This window comes from Halyomorpha halys, unplaced genomic scaffold, assembly GCF_000696795.3.
Source record: "Halyomorpha halys isolate HHAL.00 unplaced genomic scaffold, Hhal_1.1 Scaffold165.1, whole genome shotgun sequence".
NCBI lineage: Eukaryota > Metazoa > Arthropoda > Insecta > Hemiptera > Pentatomidae > Halyomorpha > Halyomorpha halys.
In genome coordinates this window covers 1,301,850-1,324,269 of record NW_027111427.1, presented here as the reverse complement: position 1 = coordinate 1,324,269, position 22,420 = coordinate 1,301,850, and the positions used below count along the sequence as shown (strand labels likewise).

The following is a 22,420-nucleotide window of genomic DNA, read 5'->3' as shown; positions in this document are numbered from 1 at the left end:
AAGTTGTATATCATCTCATTGTCTTCAGAAGTACATTTCTTTTTACTCACTTGTCTTCAACTCACCAAACGTTATGGCAATTTGGTATTGTCTATTCAATTTTGTAGTCCTTCTTAAAAAAAAAAAAAAAAAAAAAGTACTATGGTTAAGAGGTAAATTATACATTTTGAGTGTGGTCAGTACTTAGATGAGGGACCCTCCGAAATAGGTGAACTTCAGCGTTAGTTCCTGGTGTGATAACGTATTTTCGATAAGGGGTTATCAGCCTTATGCCCAAACCTCGATCTAGATACACCCAGAATATCCCGTTTTTCAACTTCTTGTGGGACGAAATTCTCAACATAGTTTATGTCTTCTTCATTCCTGGATTTTCCTTTATTGAGAAGCCCGTGAAAATTTTCCTTCTAAATTCTTGGCATATTTATTGTTAGTTTGTTGTTTTTTCCTCCGAATTTTGTGTTTCTCGCTTTATATCTAAACTTTCCTTTCTAATGTCAACATAGAAAGAAACAACTCAGCATCACAAGTTTATTACATATCGCTTCAGGGGTAAAACTCCAAGTTGATGGGAGGACATCAAATCCAATCACATCACTAAAACCATCTTTGAATCACACCAAACACAACACATTATCTGTCATCTATATTATAATGTTGATTTCCCACTAATCATAGATTTTGGGAGCTTTATTAAGCTATTGCTGTTGCTGTGGGTAAACAGATTATTTTATCGGACCAGTTTTTTTAACAAAGTTAGTAGTTCACCAATCTAATGTAATATCTTCAACAATGAGGATTAACAGGTTATTAAAAAATGGAGCAATCAATATCAAGCAAGTAATTCGTGATACTTCCCAAAAAGAAGTTTTCTTCACCAATGAAATTGAACTTTACCAGGCATTTTTAAATTAAATCTCTTATATTCTGCATGCTATCTCCAAACCCTAATTGCCAGGTTTCATTAAGAAAATCATCCAGGAAAAGTTCTTCAACACAGGAAAACTAATTGCATTCATTTTATTTCAATTTTAATGTTCAATAACAATCTGTTATTTTTAATTAACATAATTAACTATAGTTTTCTATAATGTTGAAAAAACTGAAATATAATTTAGTGTGCATGCCGATCTCTGGTATGAACTAAGATTATGATTTATTAGTACAATTTGGATAAGTAAAATGATCAATTTAATAAATATCAAAACAAAATATATGGGTACCAAACATAATTTGGATAACTTTTATTAAGATAATACCAATTTACAAACAATATTTTAAACCTAACATGAAGAAGCCTGTATTAGTTCAAACCACAGTAGATAATAAATTTTCTTGATTTGGCATTTAAAAAAGCTTTTCAATATTTTTATATACTAGTTATAAAATAAATTAGCAAAGAGCAATTCAGGTATACATATAATTATTTTTATGAAAAGCCGATAATGGAGTAAATTCATGATGGAGTAAAATATTATTAAAGGTGCATTTGATTCGGAACAGAAACCCTCATATGACTATAAAAGTTTCTTAACTAAATCTAATCTCACGAAAAAATGTCATGGGTCTCTTTACTTAAAACACAAACATTATTTAAAACTATTTATACAATATTAAAACATGTGATGAGAAGTTATTAATTAAACACATAACATTAACTATGAAAATTAGTTATACAGAATTTCGATGTAATGAATTCAAAAAGAAATAAACATAATATTGAATTCTGAGCTACAACATCACTATTTTTACACCATGAAAATAATATACATTCAAACAATACTACATGAGAACTCAAGGCTAATGACAAAAAGATGAAACGGAAGTCCAGAAGTCCTAAATACAGAACGGAATGTTTGGAACGCACAGGTTGAACAACATAAAAGAAAACTCAAATCTTGCTAGGTTCTTTAAAATATGTAAGTTAACTAACAAAGGTTATGTAAATATTTAAAATGATACTTAAGGCACTTGAAATAGTAGTCATGCAAACGATATAAGAGATGAAAGTATAAATATAAATAAAAAAATATATAAACTTGGTTCATTAAATACTTTGATGGCTCTAGATTTGTTAATGAATTGAACTTCCATAGACACAAATCAAAACAATCATCTTAAATCTTTAAAATGTATTTTAACATAGAGTAGTAACAAGACAGAATCAATTCAGTAAAACAAATTGATTATGTGCAATGCAAAACTACATTTAATGATTTAATTACCCAACAAACAACAGATATGGTTTACTATCACATTTCATAAAAGCGTAACTGACAAACTTGTAATGATAATTTAAGCAACTAATATTTCATTAGGCCTGGTTACCCTGAAGTCATTGTGATTAATTGAAATTTTCATTTATAACACATAATGTATATTCTTTATTAAATAATCAATAATTAATAGGAACACTTCTTATTCCAAAAGAAACTCACAAAGGAGCTTAATTCACGGTAATTTTCTGAAGTTTATAAATACTTATCAAAGAGATAACAATCTGAATGAAATTTTAAATACAAATAAGTTAGTAAAATACTCCTGTGTAACTACAGTAACGATTGGTCTTCACTAATACTACTTACAATTTAGATTCTAACGAATTAATAATTGTGGAACTTTATACTACATTGCACTATAAGATACCCAACAATACTAATTGTTATATCAGATTATCTTATCAGTTATCCGTCAAAAAATAAATAAATCAAATACAATACAATACCCTTGATTTTAATTAAATTATAGGTTATAAAGAGAATATAAATGAACAAAAGTATTTTGATTCTTTATTGCAGTTTAAGGATAATAAATTCCTGACTTAAGGGACACTTAAGTTTATTTACTTAAAAAGTTAATATACAAAAACCTTCTCTGAAATGAAAAAGGAAAAGCTTGTAAATACTTCATGTGAATTCCAAAAAAAATCTTTTTTTCGTTATAATAAACGTAAATCATGAGTAATGGGCTGAAATAAATAATGTTTATAAACAAAAGGGAATTTTAAGATATGCATATTAAACAACTTTGAACTTAAAAATATTAAAATACACTACAAGGATAATTTAACCAATAATATAGCCCATTACTTAACATTTTATAAAAGAAACTTACATGTTATGGTTTGTTAATTCAAATTATCGTAGCACAAACTATTCCCACCTTTTTAATACTACAAATGTTTACAATTGGTAACCTTGATGCCAACTAAATCAAAAGGTCGGGCTTAAATAATGGGCTCGTACGATTTGTGATTATTATAAAAAATTAAGATAATTGGATAAAAGTTGCTATTCTGATAATTTTTAATTCGGAACCAAGTTATACACGAAATAAAAGTAAATTTGTCATGTGACCCCAAACCATATTTACAAATAGTTGACTAATAGTACTGAAGAGCACTCTTCATATCACTTGCCTTTGTGAAGTGTATACTTCACAGATACCTTCTAGGATGTTAATTTACAACAGTATTTATTATAAATTGGTTCATAAATGATGTCGTGGCCATCTGCTTTGACAATGTGTATTAGGCTAATTAGTGTTTAGGGTCATGAAACTCTTTTTGTTTATTATTAATAAGAATGAAATTTATATTTTTTTTTACTGATTAATTGAAGATATTAATGATGGGAACTATAGCAAAGGAAGAGGAAGAACTTATGAAGGACTCAAAGTACAAATTGTAAGTTAAATTGTCTAATAAAATGACATTAAACTAAAATTTGTTTTTTAATCTCAATAACTTTTGGTTTTCTTTACCCGAGTATCAGTTGATATCCTTGTTTTGTGTTATTTGTAATTTATTGTTAATAGTTAATTTTTTTTCTGCAGAAGTGTTGTGCACTTCAAAATTGTAGCATTTACCATAAAATCTTAAATTACTTTCTTTAACCCTTATCTGTCCTTGCTTGTATGAGTATAAACATTTCTACAGTGTTCAAATTATTTTTTTTATTTACGTTATCCATTGCAGATTACATTTCTATAATAAATAATTTAAAAGACATTTTAGTCCAATCTCTAGTATAATTTCTTATACTTATCTTATTTTTTGTAGTATAAACATGTCATTGCGTGAACATTTTTTTGTTTATTTACCAGGTATGTCAGTCAGATTGATAAGTCCCTAAGAAATTTTGAATATAGCAATGAATGGGCTGATTTGATAGCTGCTCTAGGAAAGTTAAACAAGGTAGGTGTTCTGTGTTATTTTAACTTTTATTGCCTTAATTTGTCCATTAAATGATGCTATTGACTTGATTCTTAATATTAATGATATAGACTGTATTCTGTTAAGTAAGATTTGTTTATGGGTAGATTTTAATGACCAGTTACAGATGTATAATGTTATCAGTTATCAACTACAGTATATTTAACCAGGTCGTTTGGCTGTTAGTAATATTTTTTTGTTAAAGCCTGAATTATTTCATACATCAAACAATATTTTACCTATCCTTGCTAGGTATATTATGAAAATTATTCTTTTTCAAATAATCTATGAGGGATTTCCTTAATCCTGTAGTATATCAACTTCAATTGATATGGACTGACACAAAGTAGTTTTATCACTAACCTAAGTGAATGAAATGGTTTTCAGTGTAGTTTTAAAGTTATTACTACTTTTTCTAGAATGACAATACTTCTTTTTAACAAGCTATGAAGGAATTTAGTCCAAATTCTTAAAACTGGATTGATAGTGTTTATTTATAAGCTATTCAATAACCTTCTTTTATTGATTTCCTGTTTTGTTTTATTTCTTAATTTCAGATTGTGTTACATTGTAATTTCTAGGTTCTGTATATTGTTAATAAGTTTTTGAATAAGTTCATTTGTATATTTATCAGCCATTAAACCAATGCTGTACAACCTTGGACACAGTTGCATTAAAAAAAGTTTTTTCAATAGCTCAAAACTAGGAGCTCAAAACATTACATTTAAGTCATTATAGGCTGAAATAAGTTTTTCGAATAAAGAAATTAATAATGACAGTGAACTGAAATTTATTTTGTATATTAATTAATAATCATGATCAGATATTACAATTACTTTTAAAATTTAAATGGCTTTTACCTAGTCTTTGCTTAATCTATGATGATATTCTACCCTGAAACAAAAAAATATATATTAAAACTACTTCCGCCTTAGTCATTTGCCCCAATCCAATGTTAAGGCATAACAGTATTCAACAGATTAAATTAGTTTATTCACTCTATCAAAATCATATATATGGCTAGATCCTTTAGATACTCTCTCCAAATTTCAGTTCAGGTCCAATTTCTGATTTCTGTTCTGTCTATGTCATCAGTGTATATGTAGAATTCAGGTCACTCCTAAAAATTAAAAATATTTTATTTTGATGACAATAGATTTTGTACTGTTAAAAGTTATCTGTTTTTCTCTTATTATTAGAATAAATGACTGTAAATAACAATTGTGTTAAATTTTCACACATTTGTTTTTGTTGACATTGAAGCTACTTGTAATGTATATTCATTTTATATACATTGGTTGTTACTTAGTACTGTTCCCTGTGTTTTTAAAGTATGTATTCTCATTTTTGTTGCTTAGGTTATTAACAACTATGCAAAGTATCCAGTTATACCTAGACGGATCAAAATCAGTAAGAGGCTTGCACAGTGTATGCATCCTGCTCTTCCGTTTGGTGTTCATTTGAAAGCATTAGAAACTTATGACCTAATATTCAAGTCTATGGGCACGAATAGGCTCAGCCATGAGCTATTCATCTACAGTGCAGGTTTGTAAAACATTGTTTTACTGTTAAATTTATATTTTATTAATTTGTATGGTTGAAGGAATGAGAACATCCTTTTATTTGTATGATATATGACTAATATAAGACATTTATAGTAATACCTATACATTTTTTTCACTCTTGTTAGTCCTACTTATTAAAACCAAGTGTTCACATGAGCATAAAAAAATCAGATTTCCAAATAAAAAGTCAATTTATAAACCAAAAACAAATGCTACATATTGAAGCAATTCCCCTGCATTTTTGAGTTTGACGGAATGTCATTTCTTCCTTTCCTTATTGTGGTACAAATATAACTGTTTGTTTCCATTCTACAAACTGTTCTTTTCATTAAACCTGCCTGCTCGTGTCAGATCTTTTAATAAAGAGGATAACTTCACAGTTTTATCCTCGTTTGGTTTTATTTTTCTCCTATAAAGTGTTGAAGAATTGTTGTATTACAATGATTTTGGTTGGTGATGGTATCTTCTCTGTAAAAGGAAAGTATTGATGTTATAAGTGTTGATACATTGAAAAATGTATAAGTTATACAATCAGTTTTACTGTGGGAATCACCATTTTGAACATTCTAAATAAACTTTATAAAGTCAAGAAAGAAATCTGTTAAAATTTTGCTAAAATGTGAAGAACTCTTGTGATATCTCAGTATTTGTTGATCTGTATTAGAAGTTGAATGAAAGAAATACTCAACTTTTAAAATTCCTCGATTTTAAACTTTATCCTTTGTAATTTTAATAAAAGTTTGATCATTTAGAAAATACAATACCAGCCAAAACTGACTGAAAGTTTAGATTTTTTAAAAATAATTTGTTGAAATTTGGTTAGCTCCAACTCCATAACAATGCGTGGTTGAAAATTGAATCAGCAATTTCATCTAATTTGAAAAGGAAAGTACAAAATTTTCTTTTCAAATAAATATTCGGCAGATAATGGACACAAATTAAAAAAAAAAAAAGTTGAGGTTTTTCTAGATGGTGGTTCCTTTAGCAAACATATTGTAGGAAAAATGTCACCCATCACTTACAAAATATTCTCAGACATCTTATTAAACAATTCTCCATATCGAAAATCGTTCACATATTGCCCTTTTTTTGCACAAATTGACTGGATTATTAGTATTATTTGTTTCATTTGAGAACTTGGAGTAAGCCATGTTGTACAATGGGTAACCTTGGTATTTCTTTATAATTGTTAGGTAGTATTTATAAAGCAGCTTTTGGCAGAAAGTCTTTTATACATGGGACTACAATACATTTAATTATGAATTATGGACCATTTGATCATTAATTATTCAATTTTATTTGAACCTATAGTAGCTACGTTCTTGGACAGTATCCTTCATTTCAAGGGAGAACTTGTACTGTCTCACATGTATGTAGTCTGTCATGCCTGCTATAGAATCATTAATACTCCTCTGGCTTATTATAAATAAGCAGTTTGTCTTTTTTGATTGGGCTGTTTTGTTGTATACTAGATCATTGCAAAAGTATTAGTTTATAAAATAATATTTATTTAAATTTCAGTTAAAAATCTGCCCATCAAATTATAACCCATTAATATCAGTTACTTAAATCCATTTTTTTTTTTTTTTTTTTTTTTTTTTTTTTTTTTTTTTTTACCAAAAGTTGAATTTGGTAGTTAAATCAGTTGTTGGTTTTTATGTTGAAAACTCATCTCATCCCGATTTGATGTTGACATTGTTTCGATCGTTGACCAAAGTAGAATACTTGCCTTTTATATTCAATATACTCTTTTGATTTGCTTAACTCAACATTGTTAACCACCTATAAATTGTGCAAAGTGCAAAACTCCCTCATAGTACCTTCAAACACTAACCAATAATTTTTTTTCTTGTTCTCAGAATTTATGAATCTGAACTAAAACGCTGTAATTTTACTATGCTTCATATTTTGATCTTTCACCACACAATTTTTTTGTCTGCTGCCTTCACACTTAGTTTTTTTTTCTCAACAGTTCCTTGGAGTTCAACAGTTATAACAGTGGAGACCACTAATTATAATTTTTTCCTCTTACATTTTCATTTAAATATATAAATCAGTATAAAAGATAGAGACAGTTAGTATGATTAAATTATACTATGTCACATTATAAAATTAAGGATTAGGCAGCAATATATGAATTGTTTACTTTAGAATATGAGGATTAAAATGGAGGCTTGAATAGAGCACTGAATTAATACATAAAGACTTCTGTCATGACCTAGCATTAAGAATTCTAGTTATTGTTATTATTTGTCTATCTATTTAGTGCTAGACCAATTAAATCAATATTTAAACATTATTATTATTATTGTAATATGAAAAATATTCCTTGTTTATAGGGTTATTTCCTTTGTTCGGACGAGCAGCAATGAAAGTGAGACCTGATTTATTAAAAGTTTATGAAACGCACTTTGTCCCACTTCGTGCAAGACTAAGGCCTGCATTACCAGGGTTTTTAAGCGGTGTTCTTCCTGGTCTGGAAGAATCGTCTGAGTATTTTAGTAGGTAATGGCAATTAACTTATACATTTATATGTATTTTTTAAAATTAGATATTAGGATAATTTTTATGTTTGATTAATTACTGTCAGATGTATTAAATTTATTTCACATATTTTGTTTTATATTGACATACATTACTTTAATTTTAATTTTTTTTTTCAACAGAATTTACAATTTATAATTATTAATGTCCTTCATGTTTTATTTTATCTGAATTCAGGACAAATGCTCTCTTGGAGAATGTTTGTGAAGGAGTAGGCCCAAGCCATTTTTATGGATGCATCTGGGATTGCTTAGCTTCAAATTCTTGTGTCAGGCTTCCAGCTATATCTTATATACTTGCACATTTTGATAAGAAACTTCCCACTGAAGATCAGGCACATATTATGGGAAATAACATAGATGTTATGGTAATTTTTGTTTTCAGATATTATTTGCTTTAAGTGTTACTGATACATTTTGGTTTGTTATTTTTAATAATGGACCTTTGTGATGAACAAAAAAAAAAATTTTACCCCATCACTCTCTCAAAATTTCAGGTTTTAGTAGAATCCAAAAATAAAATTAAAAAATCTGTCTGTCCAAAAAATCTATCTAATTCTTTTTAGATTTGGCACCCAAGTTTCAGGTCATCTCACTATGACTTAAAACTCGTCATTATCATCAACCGTTTCATTTCAAACTTCATTCAAGCAAGCTAGTATCGAATTGAGCACTCTGTGCGCAATAGCTGAAATTATGTTTTTCTACAGATTTTAAATGGTTCCAACCATTTAGGTTAAACATACCCTAAGTCCCATCCTTAAAGCACTTTAACTTTCTGTATAGCAAATACATCCTGGAGAAAGAGGTGGGAAAAAAGTTTTAAAGAAAAGGAAAACTTCATTTACCCTTAACATAAAAATTATTAATTTTATGGTAAATTAAATACATTAACATTTAAGAACTTATCAAAACTAAATCTCACTGTTTTAATTTATTTTTTGGCCACCATATTTTGCTTCAAAATTTAGAATATTGACTTCTGATTCTTCTTTGAAATGGAATGTCAGATTTAAATTCTGTTATTTGCAACATATTTTTAAATATAAAAAAGAGTTGACTTTTTGGAATTTTCCTCCAAGATCCTATTCTGGTCACCGTTTGACTGTACCCCATTGGATTAATAGCGGATGCTCATAAAGTACGTCTGGAATGATAAAAATTATAAAGTAAAAAGATATAGCGAATTTCAATTTTCCGTAATTTAATATAGGTTGACTTTTTTAAATGCATTGTTTTCAATTTGTGGAAAAATATTAATTTTGATAGCTTTTTTGTATTTATCTGGCTTCCAATAAATATTATTTCCCAAAAATAATATACAAATTTTATTTAGCAAAAGTTTTGGGACATTGCTGTTAATTAAACACAACTAAAATTTTGTCTACTATATTATAAAACAATAAAGTAATGTGAATTAAATACCTTATCATTGTTGAGTGCAAGCTGAAGTTTTTTTAAAACTAATTCCCCAGGTCACTGTTATTTTTATAATAATCATTGATAAAAATTCATTTGAAACATTCTAATAAAAATATATATATCTATTTCACTTGTTAACTAGTAGTAGCACTTACTTCATGTCTCATTATAGGTATTAAAGAATAATCTTAAATGCTCTTTGGTCCTCCTATCTATTGTTTGTTGTAGCCCACTATCCTTTCTATATGTATTTACCTTTCGATATCTTTTTTAAAAAATTATTTATCCGGTAATAGTTATTTTTTCTATTTTATACTTTTTATAATGATTCTGTAATAATTTTTTATTGCTGTAATAAATAATTAATTTAAATAATTATCCATTGTGTAATGATTTTCATTATTTATTCATTTATGTGTTTTTTGTAAAATTAAAAGTAATCATTTATTAATTAATGTTTTTAAATCATTAATTAATTATAGTATTAACACATCTTTTGAGAATGTTTTTGTTTATATTATATTATTTGAATAAAATAGTATCTACAAAATACAGAATATAAATATGATAATGGTCCTTTTGGAGATGATCAAGAAAAATATAGGAAAAAAAATAAAGAAAGAATAAAATAAAACAGTTATCATCTTATATAAATAAATAAAAGTTCAATTTTTATTTCATACAGGTTTGTGGATTAATTGCCTGTATCGAGGATTCTAGTATTTTAGTACAGAGATGTGCTTTGGACCTGTTGATAATTGGATTTCCAATGCACAGCTGCCATATGACCAATGATGACATGATACGCCTAGTTACTGCCGCTCTAGTTACGATTCTTAGGAGAGATATGTCTCTAAACAGGTAAGGTTTTTACAAGATCTCATTAGTAATTAGGTAATTAGTATTATTTTTCAATTACGTATCTAAATTTTTTTTTTTTTACTTTTAGACGATTGTATGGGTGGTTATTGGGTTCTGAGGTAAATATGACTTTACTCTCACATCATCCTCAGATGAGGAAAGCCAAAGCTGAAAAAAGAAACGCTAATTATTTTGATGTATTTTCAAAAGAAATGTTGGTAAAGGTAAGATTTATATTGTATTACAAAAACTTGTGGTCTAATGAACACAATTACTAATATTTAATTGTGTTAATTACTTTTAAGATTTTTAGTCAACTTCTTTGGTCATCAAAACCATTTATTTCTTATTTAATCCTGCTAATATTAAATTTATTATTTTGTTTTTATCTTTGTTAAAACTATATATTTTCTATTATTTTTCTGTAAATATATTGTGTGACCGTATAATTTGAATACTGAATCTATTGTTCGATACCATCCCTATCGGTTCTTGATATGTTAAGCTTTAAACCAAAACAATGAATGTGTGATGTGAAGTATGACTATTCCTGAAAGATGTAAATGATTATCATATTGTTATTACAGTATTGACATTTTGATGGCACCTGTTTTGTGATGAATTAAGAATGAGTCCCTTTTATCTATTCAGTATGACCTCCCCACAACATTTACACCTGGATGTACCCCAGGGATTGACATCCTTTTTATAGTTTTTAGTTTATTCACAGTTCTTTCCTCCCACATAAACTTCCATTTATCTTTAATTTCCTTTTCGAGAGGTTTGCTTATTTCTGATGAAGTTGAGATTTCTTTACCTGGTCCTGGGAGCATAAGTGCTTCTAGCAGCTCGATCGGCCAGTTCATTTTTTAAGATTCCCCCCATCTGGAACCCAAATAAATTTCACTGACATCCCTAGATTTTGTTGTGTGATTGCGTTAGAATGGTTGCTAGAAATTTTTGGGTGTTTCGGATACATATAATCTCTAACTTTTAACAAGCTTAATGAGTCTGTAATTATTATTATATTGTTTTATGATTTATATACTCATGATCAAATTTCTGTACTATTATTTATATTCTATATCACATCACATATTTCTCTACTGTAAATCTTATTTATGTCTTAGAAATTTCACTAGGTCTAGAAAAACTTATTTTCATGTATTGCGATAGTAATATGTAAACTTTTGTGTGAAAAACAACTTATGTTTGTTACAGGCCATCAAAATAATTTTGGATAATGCCATTGGGAAATCACCTCATGATTTAAAGCCCTATAAGTTATTAGTGTCTCTAATTGATAAGGATGACATTGGACCTGTAATAATAGATGATATTCTCTTTGAAGTTTTCAGGTTGTTATAAGTTTATTATTTATTTTTTATATATTTAAGTGGTTTTATCAATCCTATTGTCATTATTTTCTATAAATCTCTGTCTATCGATGTTATACTTTCCTACTACTGTTCATACATCTCAGAATTGCTCCATTTGTTTTTTTTGTTTTTTTTTCATTTCTATACCCTCATTTCTGTACTCCAGATAATCATTTTCCAATTTTCATCCTTTTATAATCCCTGCCACCATCTATAATTTGTATACTCTCCTCTCCTCTCTGTTATTTACTGTCTTATTAATAATAATAATAATGTGAGCCGCTGCAATCCATCGAAGGTCAGGAGTTCAGTACTTGGTAAAATACCCACTTTATAGTGACTGGGTGTCTCTGGAGGGCTGCCTGACCCATACGGGTCTCATGGCTGCAATAATCTGCTACATTCTGATAAATGATTTTCTGTCACAGCCAGATTCGAACCTGGGCCCCTGAAGTTGGTAACACAGCGCCTAACTCACTGAGCTACTCTGCTCTCCATTAACTTTTAAATTACTTATATAAATGCAGTTTTCCAATGTAAACAGCTTTCTATCTTTTATAGTCTAAATATTTTTTATGATATAATGATGAAATTAAATTAATTTGGAAGTTAGTCAAGAATACCATGAAAATAGTTTCTATTTTTTTTTATTCTGTATTGGTGTTATTTTTGACCGAATCACCCTCTTAGTTCTTTATACAATTAGCTATTAAATATATAATTGAGAAATTAATTAAGTTTGTGATTTTACTTTTATCTATTAAATCAATCTGCAATGTCCTACTTTCTCAAACTATCATATATGTTATGATTACATGCTCTAATTACTCAAGTTAATTTTCCTTTGATTAAAAAAGATATAGGTTAAGATTATTTGCCTGTAAATATTTTATTTTTGCTTTTCAGATAAAAAATGAAAAGAAAACAGAACTATCGGAATTATTATAAAATAATTCTATTACTTAAAATAGAAGTCTTTCCCTGTAAATAAAATTTTATTAATATTATTTATCTTAGTGTTAAGGAATGTAACCATTGAATATTTGAGTTGCATAGCTGCATAACAATGTAAATTAGCTTCGTATTTTACTATTTTAACTCATATATATCGTATTGTATTAAAATATTTTTGTCTTCACTTTGACAGAATTTTAAATAAAACATTGAATTTTCCAACAAATCCATTTATTTTTTCAAGGTGCTCATTTCATTCTTGTTTGAACTTACTTTGGTGATGTTATTTCCGTTATACCCAAAAGAACTATTATTCAATTTTATTATTTATCCTGACACTAAATTATCGATTATTTTCCTACTGTATTAAAGTTATCTTTAATGAAGTATTGACAAAAGGGTTCTTCTGTAATGTCTTTATCCCTCAAAGTCTTCTTAGGTTATTGTGATACTGTTATTATATTATTCAAGAAATCCATATTTTCATAAGATGTGCGCTATTTCAATATAACAATTAACTACCACAAACATTGACTTTTATATTTTAATGCAGTTTTCCACTAATATAATTTTTAAGAATTAAATTTTTCCTTATTTTAGTTATAAATATTTTTTTTAAATCAGCTAATACTCAATCAAGTTTGTTGATTTTTAGGTTACTGTACCTCTGTTACAACATGGATTCTAAACCAAATACTAGCGATCTTCTTAAAAATGCTAATTTGCTTTTTGGAGCTCTAGTCCCTCGATATTTATGGGAATATGTCGGACAACTTTTTTCTATTGCATGTTCTCAGTATCATGGAACAAGTTTGTCTGATAAAGAAGAAAACCCCGTTAAAAGAGTAGGAAGTGGAAGTCCCAACATCATTGAGGTATTGGATAATTTACTTATCTCTTCAGTTATTACAATTTTAAAATCATTTTTGCCTAATACTTTTGAATAAGTATGATTGTATAAAATACATTAGGAAATATTATTACAGCTAGTTTGAATTAAAGGAATGTTGATGAGCTCTCATATAGAAAAGAAGCCTAAAATTTCATGCAAGTGATATAATTTTATTCAAATTCGTTTTTCTTTTTTGTTTTTGCTAGTGTGTGATTTAAAAAAAAAACTCATGACCATATGTTCATTGTTTTGGATTATAACCTACCCTCTTATTTAGTTAGGTCTTAGCTGTCGACTTCTAAGAATTGCTTAAAAGATGACAAACACCTAACGCATCATTTTCAATGGAGGTCAGATCTAAATTTGCATAAATAGGAATGAGTTAAATTAATTTGTCAGGTTATAATCCACAACAGAAAATATGTTGGATGGAATAATATGTAAGTACCTAATGAAGAATAGTTTTTAAAGAGCCATTTTCTTTAAAACTGTAATTTGTCTAGGTTTCTTTATAAATAATATTTGTTTTCCTACTGGAGCTTATCAACAATTGTGTCAAACTCATATAATTAAGTAACATATTAACCAGTATCATTAGGGTGGCTTACAAAATGCAAGAAAAATATTAGCAACTAAAGTTTTTGTTTAGGCCGCAAATACAGTCAGAGGTGATTAAGAAAAATATATATTTCCACGTTGTAAATAGTGCCCCTGGATAAAAAGTATAAATTAATAGAAGATTATCTAAAAGTGCCTATGCCTATGATTTAATCATACAACAAGTTTGTTCATGTTTATCCCTTTGCTGTAAATTAATAAATATTAATCCTTTATTTATGATTAACTTTAATAATTATATGAATCAGTTATCTTCAATTATTTTTACAGGTTTGTGCACTTGCCGAGTTCCTGTTGGATATTGTATCTCTTGAAACTTATACTGAAACTTCAAGTGAACATTTGCCATCTCTCTTTCACCATTTGGTTTTACAATTAACTGAGCACTGTGACAGCTTGTCCGCTAAACAAGTTGCTCACGGTTTAAAATTGTGTGCAAAAATCCTGACTCGAGTTCAGCCAGCTATAGTCGGAAGTCACACAAGTGGTAGTGCTGTATTAGATGAAGAATTGGACAGCCCTCAAACTACAGCAGATAGTACAAGTCTTGACGAAGAAGTACCTTCAGACAATCTTGAGAAATCGGATTCCGTTTTCGAACAGTGTTTAAGGCAGTATGAACGTTTTTATGTTACTTTTATTTATGGAACAAGACTCAAGGTCGGTGAAACAAGAAGCATTTCTCTCATCCTAGAATCTCTCCGTGTCAAGTCTTTTCATTCTAATTGGGAAGAAGATGTCAAACAAATAGATGTTATTCTTTCTTTAGAAGGTGTAAACAATAATGACCAAATCATTAGTTCCATATCCATTGAACTACCTCGAAGTAAAACTCCTGGTGAGGAGTGGGTTGAACCTATGAAAGTAGCATCTAGGCTTCTTGTTGATCTTTCAACATTACAAACATTTTTTAAGTCTCCCCAATCAAAAAAAATGTTTGAGACCAATGTTTCGGGTATGTAATAGAATCATGCTGTGATATTTTTATAAAGTAATAATATTAATTCAAGGTTTAAACTATATTATTATTGCTACAATTAATCATAGAGATGATTGTTGATAAAATAATAATTTACTGATGAAAATAGTTGATTAGGGTACCAGTGGTTTTTTTAAGGAAAAAATAATCACAAAACTAGTCCCTCTGTTCCTTAATTAATTTGAGTTTCATTACTCTGATTGCTAAGAAAATTCAATTTTATAAAAAATATATTTAAAAGTTATTTTATTTATTCAATTCTTAATTTTTTACTTATCTATTTAAGAAATTGATATTGTGGGAAAGTATTATGATGGTGAATAATTTTGATTCTGAATTTTTAATGTAAATTCAAGTTTTATGATTCCCTATTTCCAATTAACCAAGTCTCTAGGTTTTATCCTAATAGATATAGCTTGACCGGACTTAAATGCTGAATTTTCAAAATAGCTTCTTATAAAGTACCTTTAATTTGGTTTGTTTAAAAAAATTAACCAAACTCACTCTTAATAATTATTATAAAAAGATGAATTCACACTCTGAAAGTATTTTATAATTAACTAAGAAAAAAAGAAAGAAAAAACTCCCAGGTTGAAAATTAATTTTCAGAAATAAGAGCAGTAATTGGAATATATAATACATTTATTTACCGAATTTAATCAAACTCATTAAAGCCGTTTTGGAGAAAATCCTAAGATCAGTTGTAATCAGTTGTAAGAACATAAAGTGGCACTTATGGTAGGTTGATTTTTACATAAAAGTTGCTGTAAAATCCCAAACATACACCTGCCCTAAATTGATAATTTTAGTTTCATTAGACTTTTCCTTTTTGAGTTATGTTATTCACATACACAGGCCATTTTCTGAGTCTTGATATTTGGACTCAGAGTTACTTAAAATTAGTATTGTCATCGAAAACTCGAAGTAGAAATTTTTCACAATGGCAATATTTTCCATACCAAATATTCCATTTATAGGTGGGTGAAAGTAATAATTATCATTTTTCTTGATTAATATATTCTTAACTTTTTTTTTTTTAATTTTGTTAACAATATAAAATGTATCCGAGTATAGTTTTTGTATATTTTATCTCTTATCAATTACTGTCTGTTTACAGCAGGTGATGAAAGTAACTACACTGAGTTCCTTCCAGAATGGCTTAGGGTTCTGATAGCTTGTGCTTGTTGGTTACCTTCGGCCGTTCCGCTCCAGTTTGTAGCCATATCAACTCTGTTAGATCTTATCGAGCTGTGTAGAACTGCTCAGTCATTAGTTCAGACAAGTTCGGAAGATGTTTTAACTACAGTTCTGATACTTCCTTTACTTTCACCTCCTCATCTCAGGTTTATTGAGAAGCATACCTATATTTTTCAGGTAAGTTATTTCTTCTTTTGTTACTGATGATTTACTGATTACTGATGGTCATATTTCTAAAAATTTTGAGATAAAATGATACTTTGATGTCCTGAATAAGCTGTTGTAGAGACAATAGTTCTGTATTTTTTTCAATCAGTTAGTACTATCCTGTTAATTTCAGTGCAAAGTAAAATACGTTCAAAAAATATGGAAAGGTAAAGGCAGAATTAAATTTTTTTCTTTGGCACATATAATTGCGTCCAAGAGCATAACATTTTAGAAAGTGAGGTGCATACAATTTATTTTAGAACATATTTCAAACTGAATTAATTTTAAATGTTCTAATAAAATTTTATAATTATAGTATTCATCACATATGTTGACATTCACTTGTTTGGTTTGCAGTATATATATTTTTAATAATGAACCTTTCTAGACAGCCAACAAAAAAAAAAAAAAAAACTAAAATAAAAATTTAATCCCCCTCAAAATTTGAGATATTACTTTTTAAAAATAAATAGAATCCAAAAATTGGTTTAAAAAACCGCTCTGGCAATACCTGGCCAATTTTATTAAGATTTGGTATTCTAGTCACAGGTCACCCCTGGATGATCCAGTTGTGAAAAGTTGGTGGCCAATTAAAAGTATCATAAGCCCGTATCTGAAACATATATAGAGATGGAGGAAAAATATAGTGTTTTTAATCATTGTACCAAAACCTTTAAACAACAAATGAATTTTGTTTTGTTTTTTTCCAATTTTTTAGTTAATTAATAAGATGTTACTTATTTATTTTTTTTGTTTTTATAAGACATACTTTAAATATAATGACTGTTTCAGATCATTGCAAGATGGTTGTGGAACCAATTGGCCAATTTGGAATATAAACTGAAATGTGTGGAATTATTATATCAACTTCATAGCATGCTGCCTAGTAATGACGTTGTCGAAAACTGTATCTGTAATTCTTTGAAAGGAATTGGCATGACTCCTGATGAGCGATTGGAGGCCTTTCGAAGGTTTGCCTCTCTTTGGCACATTGGGCGTGAAATAAATGCTAAACAGGGAAATTCGTTGAGAATTACTGATATATTTTACAAGTAAGTCATAATAATTAGTGATTGATATAGTTATTACCCAAAAAGGCATAGGACTGTAAAATTACTAACTAATTTTTACTATGATCATTGTATAATAAATTGAATATCATTAACTTTGTTGATTTAATTTTACAAAAGAAATTATAATAAAATTACTTTAGCATGAAGTTACTCTCTGACATAATTGCAGAGCTAAGTGGATGAAGGTGCTGTGTTATGTTTTAGGAAAAAATAAGAATTTGTGATTAGAAGAATATTTTAAACACTCCTTTGTAAAAGTTGAATTTTCTTCTCTAAAATATAAAAAAAAAAATCAATTGAATTTTTCTCAGATTCTTATGATTGTAAGGTGACATATTCTTCCTCTTAGCTCTTTGATTTTGTTTTGACCAGACATTCCCTGAATTCCTTTAAAATCTGGGGGATTTAGACCTTAGTTAAATTTAGAATCCATTACAGAAGGGGTTTAGTTAATAAGAGGAAAAAATGATGGATATAAAGAGGCATATATTGAAATAAAAGAATTATAACTTGCAAAGAGGGATATGCAAAAAAAAAAAAAGTATATTAATGTTGGTTTGGTTATTTTGAATTTAGATGATGTGAAGGTAACTTCCAATGATATGTAGAGTTGAGATGATAGTGGGGAACAAAGCCCCGGTGCATGAGGATAGATTTGAATTATAGAGATGAGCTTACTTGAACCCCATATTGAGATAAGTCGCTTGTACTGGCTGCTATTCTGCTTCTGCTGAAATGTGGTTGCTGGCCTCTAGACTGTGCCACATTCGGAGCTGCTTCTAGCCTGTCATCTTTCCTTTCCTAGTGCTAGTACCTGAGTGAAATTAGAGCTCCTTGCAAAGTCTACAGGTTTGAAGAGGTCAGGGTTTAGATCCTGTTCTTCAGGATCACACAAGAACAGGATGTTCTGCAGTTCTCACTTTTCTTCACAGGTGGCACTGTGGCTGGCTGGTTCTTGTGGCAATAGATGGTGTCCCCTTGGCTTTGTGGAAATAAAATTGTCGCTACAGTCTAATGTCTTAAAAAACATATAATTATAAGTGTTTGAACTTGACATATTTTTCAAAGGTGAATTTTTTTTTTTATTACTATTATTAGTATGGTTCCAAAATTAATTCCTTATTAGATTAACCTGTACATCTTTTTATCTTGTCTTTGGTTTTCCACTAGGATTTGTTCAGTACGGTTTTCCACTTTGCAACTTTGTAACCCATCAAGATTGATTCCGCCCCCTTGGTCTTAAAATAACTGAACTCATACAAACTGATATATGACTGGATTGTTATAAAAGATATATTTTCTCATTATTCTCCATTCTCCATCTTGCATCCAAATTTTTATATTAGCACAAGGTAGTGGATTCTCTTCTTTATATTTCTTCTGTTAAATGTTTCACTAGTTGCTGGGAATATGAATACCAAAGTTGTAAATGAGCTTCAAAGTTATTTTGTACAAAGAATATCTTACCCAAGTTTTTTTCCTTTTTGTAATAAAGCTGATAAAAAAATGTTTGTGTTTATTCAAATAAAACTCTTTAATGAATTATCGCTGTTAGTTGTTAACCTGTTGACAGCAGAAAACAAGAAAACTCATAGTTTAGATTCTTGTCAGGGTGCTAACTACAACTTATGTTTTTTGATTTGTTGTATTGTACGATATTTATGAATATCACAGTAAAACGCTATGACTTATCTTTTACTTTTGTTTTTAACTAAAGTTTCTCCACATTTTATTGCACCTCCATTAATATCGCTAGTAATAAAAAAGCTATAACTCCAAGTTTGCATATTTTCTAAGAACGCAAAATATATGTTATCTTGTAGTAGGCTGTCAACATGTTAAATATACTCCTATTCATTCTAATTCCCCCTCCCCCTAGTAAACAGATGATGACCAGTATTCCAAAACACAAACATCTTTATGATGTCTTTATTGAATAAGCGCTGTTTTTCTAAGTAATGTTATTCATCTTAAATCAATCTTTTTCACAAGTAGATTTATCATCAGTGATACTTGGCTCTTCATGGTAATTTATTGACCATGCAATTCACATTTGTTGGGGATTTGTTTATCTCTAGAACTAGCGAAAAGCACCACACTGATAAAAATAAATATATAATAATCTAAGCAAACCATCTAAAGAAACTACTCTTTATGATATTATTGAACATTAATATTGCTTTGTGTTGATCACCAACCATTTTATTGTGGTTTAATACATACTCATGATATATAGTAATGTTAGTTATATTTATTTTTACAGATCCATGTTAAAGATGTTGGATAATCTAAAACTTCCTGAAAGTGACTGTTTAAAAGTTGAAGCCCAAAATTGGCTCTTTCATTCCTTGATTAGAAATGATCTTCCAAGAATACTCGACCCTATATTTTACATACTACTTGATCATCCAACTGCTCGCTTAAGTGTTCTTCATATCAGAGCAAAAACCACTGATGATATTAATTCTACTAATACTCATGAAGAGCATAAAAATGTGTATGCTGTTAGCTCTGTAAATGGAACCCTCGTGTATCACTCAGACTCCAAGAAAAAATCTACAAATAAAAAAGGGAAACACATAACTGCTGTTACATCTATGACGAACCAAAGCTCGAAACTGAATCCTAAGTATGTGACAGAAAAAAATGAAGAGAACCTTCAAGTTTATGATAATAGCAAAGATAAAAATGTTGGTCAAAGTATTTCTGTTTATGTTAATCCCTTATCTGCTAATCAGCCTGAAATCAATACAGATTTCGATGAATATTTCGAAGATACTAATGGAAATGAATTTCCTTCAGAAAGTAGTGATTCTGCTCCAAAGACAGTACAAACTAGTACTGATACCAAAACTAGTGGAAAAAAATCGAGTGAACAAGAATCTGCAAAAATTGGATTTGGAATAAATACAGCTCTCAAAATATCATCTCTCGATTTGTTAAATATATCCGATACTATATTTACAAAAGTAAGTGATGGCGAAATTAGCAAAATGCACAGAGGTTCATTCTCAAGCGAAGGAATTTCTACAATAATATCAGATGAAACTGAAACATCTTTAGTAAGTGTCGAGAGTAGTGGAATGGTGAGAAGTTGGTCTTTTCCAGGTAAAGATTTAGACAATAATAGTGACCTCGAAGAATCGGCTGCTGCTGAAGAATATTTTAATGGTCAAAATGATGATTCTATGGCAGTGGTGGAGTATATACTTGGTGATCTGTTAGATAGGGTTGTATTTCTTTCTGGTGACCTCGAAGTTACTACCAAGGTAAGATGATCTATTTGATAATTTTTCATATTTTTATTGTTATCTGATGTTTAAAGGTTGTGTTTGAAGTGTTAGAGTTGGCAGAGTAATAAATTTAGACAGGCTTCTACCTCTTTTAAATAGTTTGCTTGGAAATAATAAACTAGTATATTTAAGATCTATTCTTTTAAATTGATAGTTGTTAAAAAGAATTCTCTGAATGTATCATAATCGAGGAACTTATATACTGGTTGTTGTATGTTTCTTTGACTGAATCTGTCTTAAAAATCATTGTTTATTAATTTTAACTTGGATTTTCTTAAAAAGAAAAAAAAATCTACTTATTTGGTTCTTTATCAGTGGTCTATAAAGACATAAATATCTATTATATTAATATCAATTTTATTCTTATTCATTATTTTCTTTACTAAATATTTCTGTTTCAGCCTGTAAAAGCTCAGACAAAACCAAAATCTCAAAACCGTAAATTGCAATACCAGCCAACAATTACATCTCATGGAAGCTGCACAGATCCATTGCACTCTCATATGCTATTGTACCAGAAGAAATTTGAAGCCGACAAAATATTGTATGCTTTAGAAACATTGAGGAATATTATAGTACATAACCCAAGACTTTTTCTGCATTATTCATCGACGACACTTCTTGTTTCGAGGTTTCTAATTTATATTTATTTTTCACCTTTAAATTATATAAATTTTACCTTATTAAAATATTTTTCACTAATTGACACCGAATCTGTATATCAAAAATTTAAATTAGTTACCTTAAAAATACCCTGTATTAAATAATCTTCATTATTGTCTTCACATTATTTAGAGAAAGAAACAAAGTGTTTATTATATTTAAAAATTTCTGAATCCCTATATTTGTTTTACTTCTCTTTTAAAACAAATTTTTATTTTATGAGCACAGTTTTTTGTAAATTTTTTTATTATTATAGAGGAGTAAAGTCCTAGAATAAAATATTTATTATTATTTTTTCTGTTCATTTCATTATTTTTATTCATTCAGCTTTAGTAATTTTATATTTTCTTATAGCTTCGTGAATTCAACATGAATTTTGGTTACATTTGCTCTGAGAATAGTATTCGAATTTTTATCAGTTAACCGTATTCTTTATTTTAATTATGTAATTTTTTCCGTGAAACAAGTTTGATTGTAAACATTGGTATTAAAAAGATTTAAATTGAGGATTCATTTATTAAAATCAGGCTAAAACAATTAAGTTTTAATTATTATTATTAAATT

The 22,420-nt window shown here is 28.6% G+C and overlaps 2 protein-coding genes and 1 long non-coding RNA gene across 6 annotated transcripts in view; 1 reads left to right on the top strand and 2 right to left on the bottom strand.

Moving 5' to 3' along the window:
- Positions 1-3,216, bottom strand: part of ash2 (Set1/Ash2 histone methyltransferase complex subunit ash2) — a 38,498-nt gene extending 35,282 nt beyond the window's left edge. For 2 of the 3 annotated variants that reach the window (XM_014417690.3, XM_014417692.2), the window contains exon 1: positions 3,112-3,216. In XM_014417690.3, the coding sequence (XP_014273176.1) occupies positions 3,112-3,113 (2 nt within the window). In that variant the 5' untranslated portion in view covers positions 3,114-3,216. Of the gene's footprint in view, positions 1-2,582; positions 2,643-3,111 lie in introns of those variants that run through there. The other variant, XM_067049426.1, reaches the window with a different exon arrangement.
- Positions 3,217-3,400: 184 nt separating this feature from the next.
- Positions 3,401-22,420, top strand: part of LOC106678875 (protein dopey-1 homolog) — a 46,364-nt gene continuing 27,344 nt past the window's right edge. For both annotated transcript variants that reach the window (XM_024360664.2, XM_067049418.1), the window contains exons 1-14: positions 3,401-3,682; positions 4,102-4,192; positions 5,569-5,755; positions 8,115-8,280; positions 8,497-8,686; positions 10,426-10,601; positions 10,690-10,825; positions 11,823-11,959; positions 13,590-13,809; positions 14,715-15,399; positions 16,541-16,797; positions 17,620-17,879; positions 20,164-21,169; positions 21,595-21,824. In XM_024360664.2, coding sequence (XP_024216432.1) covers positions 3,624-3,682; positions 4,102-4,192; positions 5,569-5,755; positions 8,115-8,280; positions 8,497-8,686; positions 10,426-10,601; positions 10,690-10,825; positions 11,823-11,959; positions 13,590-13,809; positions 14,715-15,399; positions 16,541-16,797; positions 17,620-17,879; positions 20,164-21,169; positions 21,595-21,824 — 3,800 coding nt within the window. In that variant the 5' untranslated portion in view covers positions 3,401-3,623. The remainder of the gene's footprint in view (positions 3,683-4,101; positions 4,193-5,568; positions 5,756-8,114; positions 8,281-8,496; positions 8,687-10,425; positions 10,602-10,689; positions 10,826-11,822; positions 11,960-13,589; positions 13,810-14,714; positions 15,400-16,540; positions 16,798-17,619; positions 17,880-20,163; positions 21,170-21,594; positions 21,825-22,420) is intronic.
- LOC106678878 (uncharacterized) lies at positions 4,946-9,881 on the bottom strand. The gene is made up of 3 exons (XR_001342854.2): positions 9,744-9,881; positions 5,209-5,330; positions 4,946-5,104 (listed from the first exon to the last, which is right to left on the bottom strand). It is a non-coding gene; the product is annotated as an uncharacterized lncRNA (long non-coding RNA).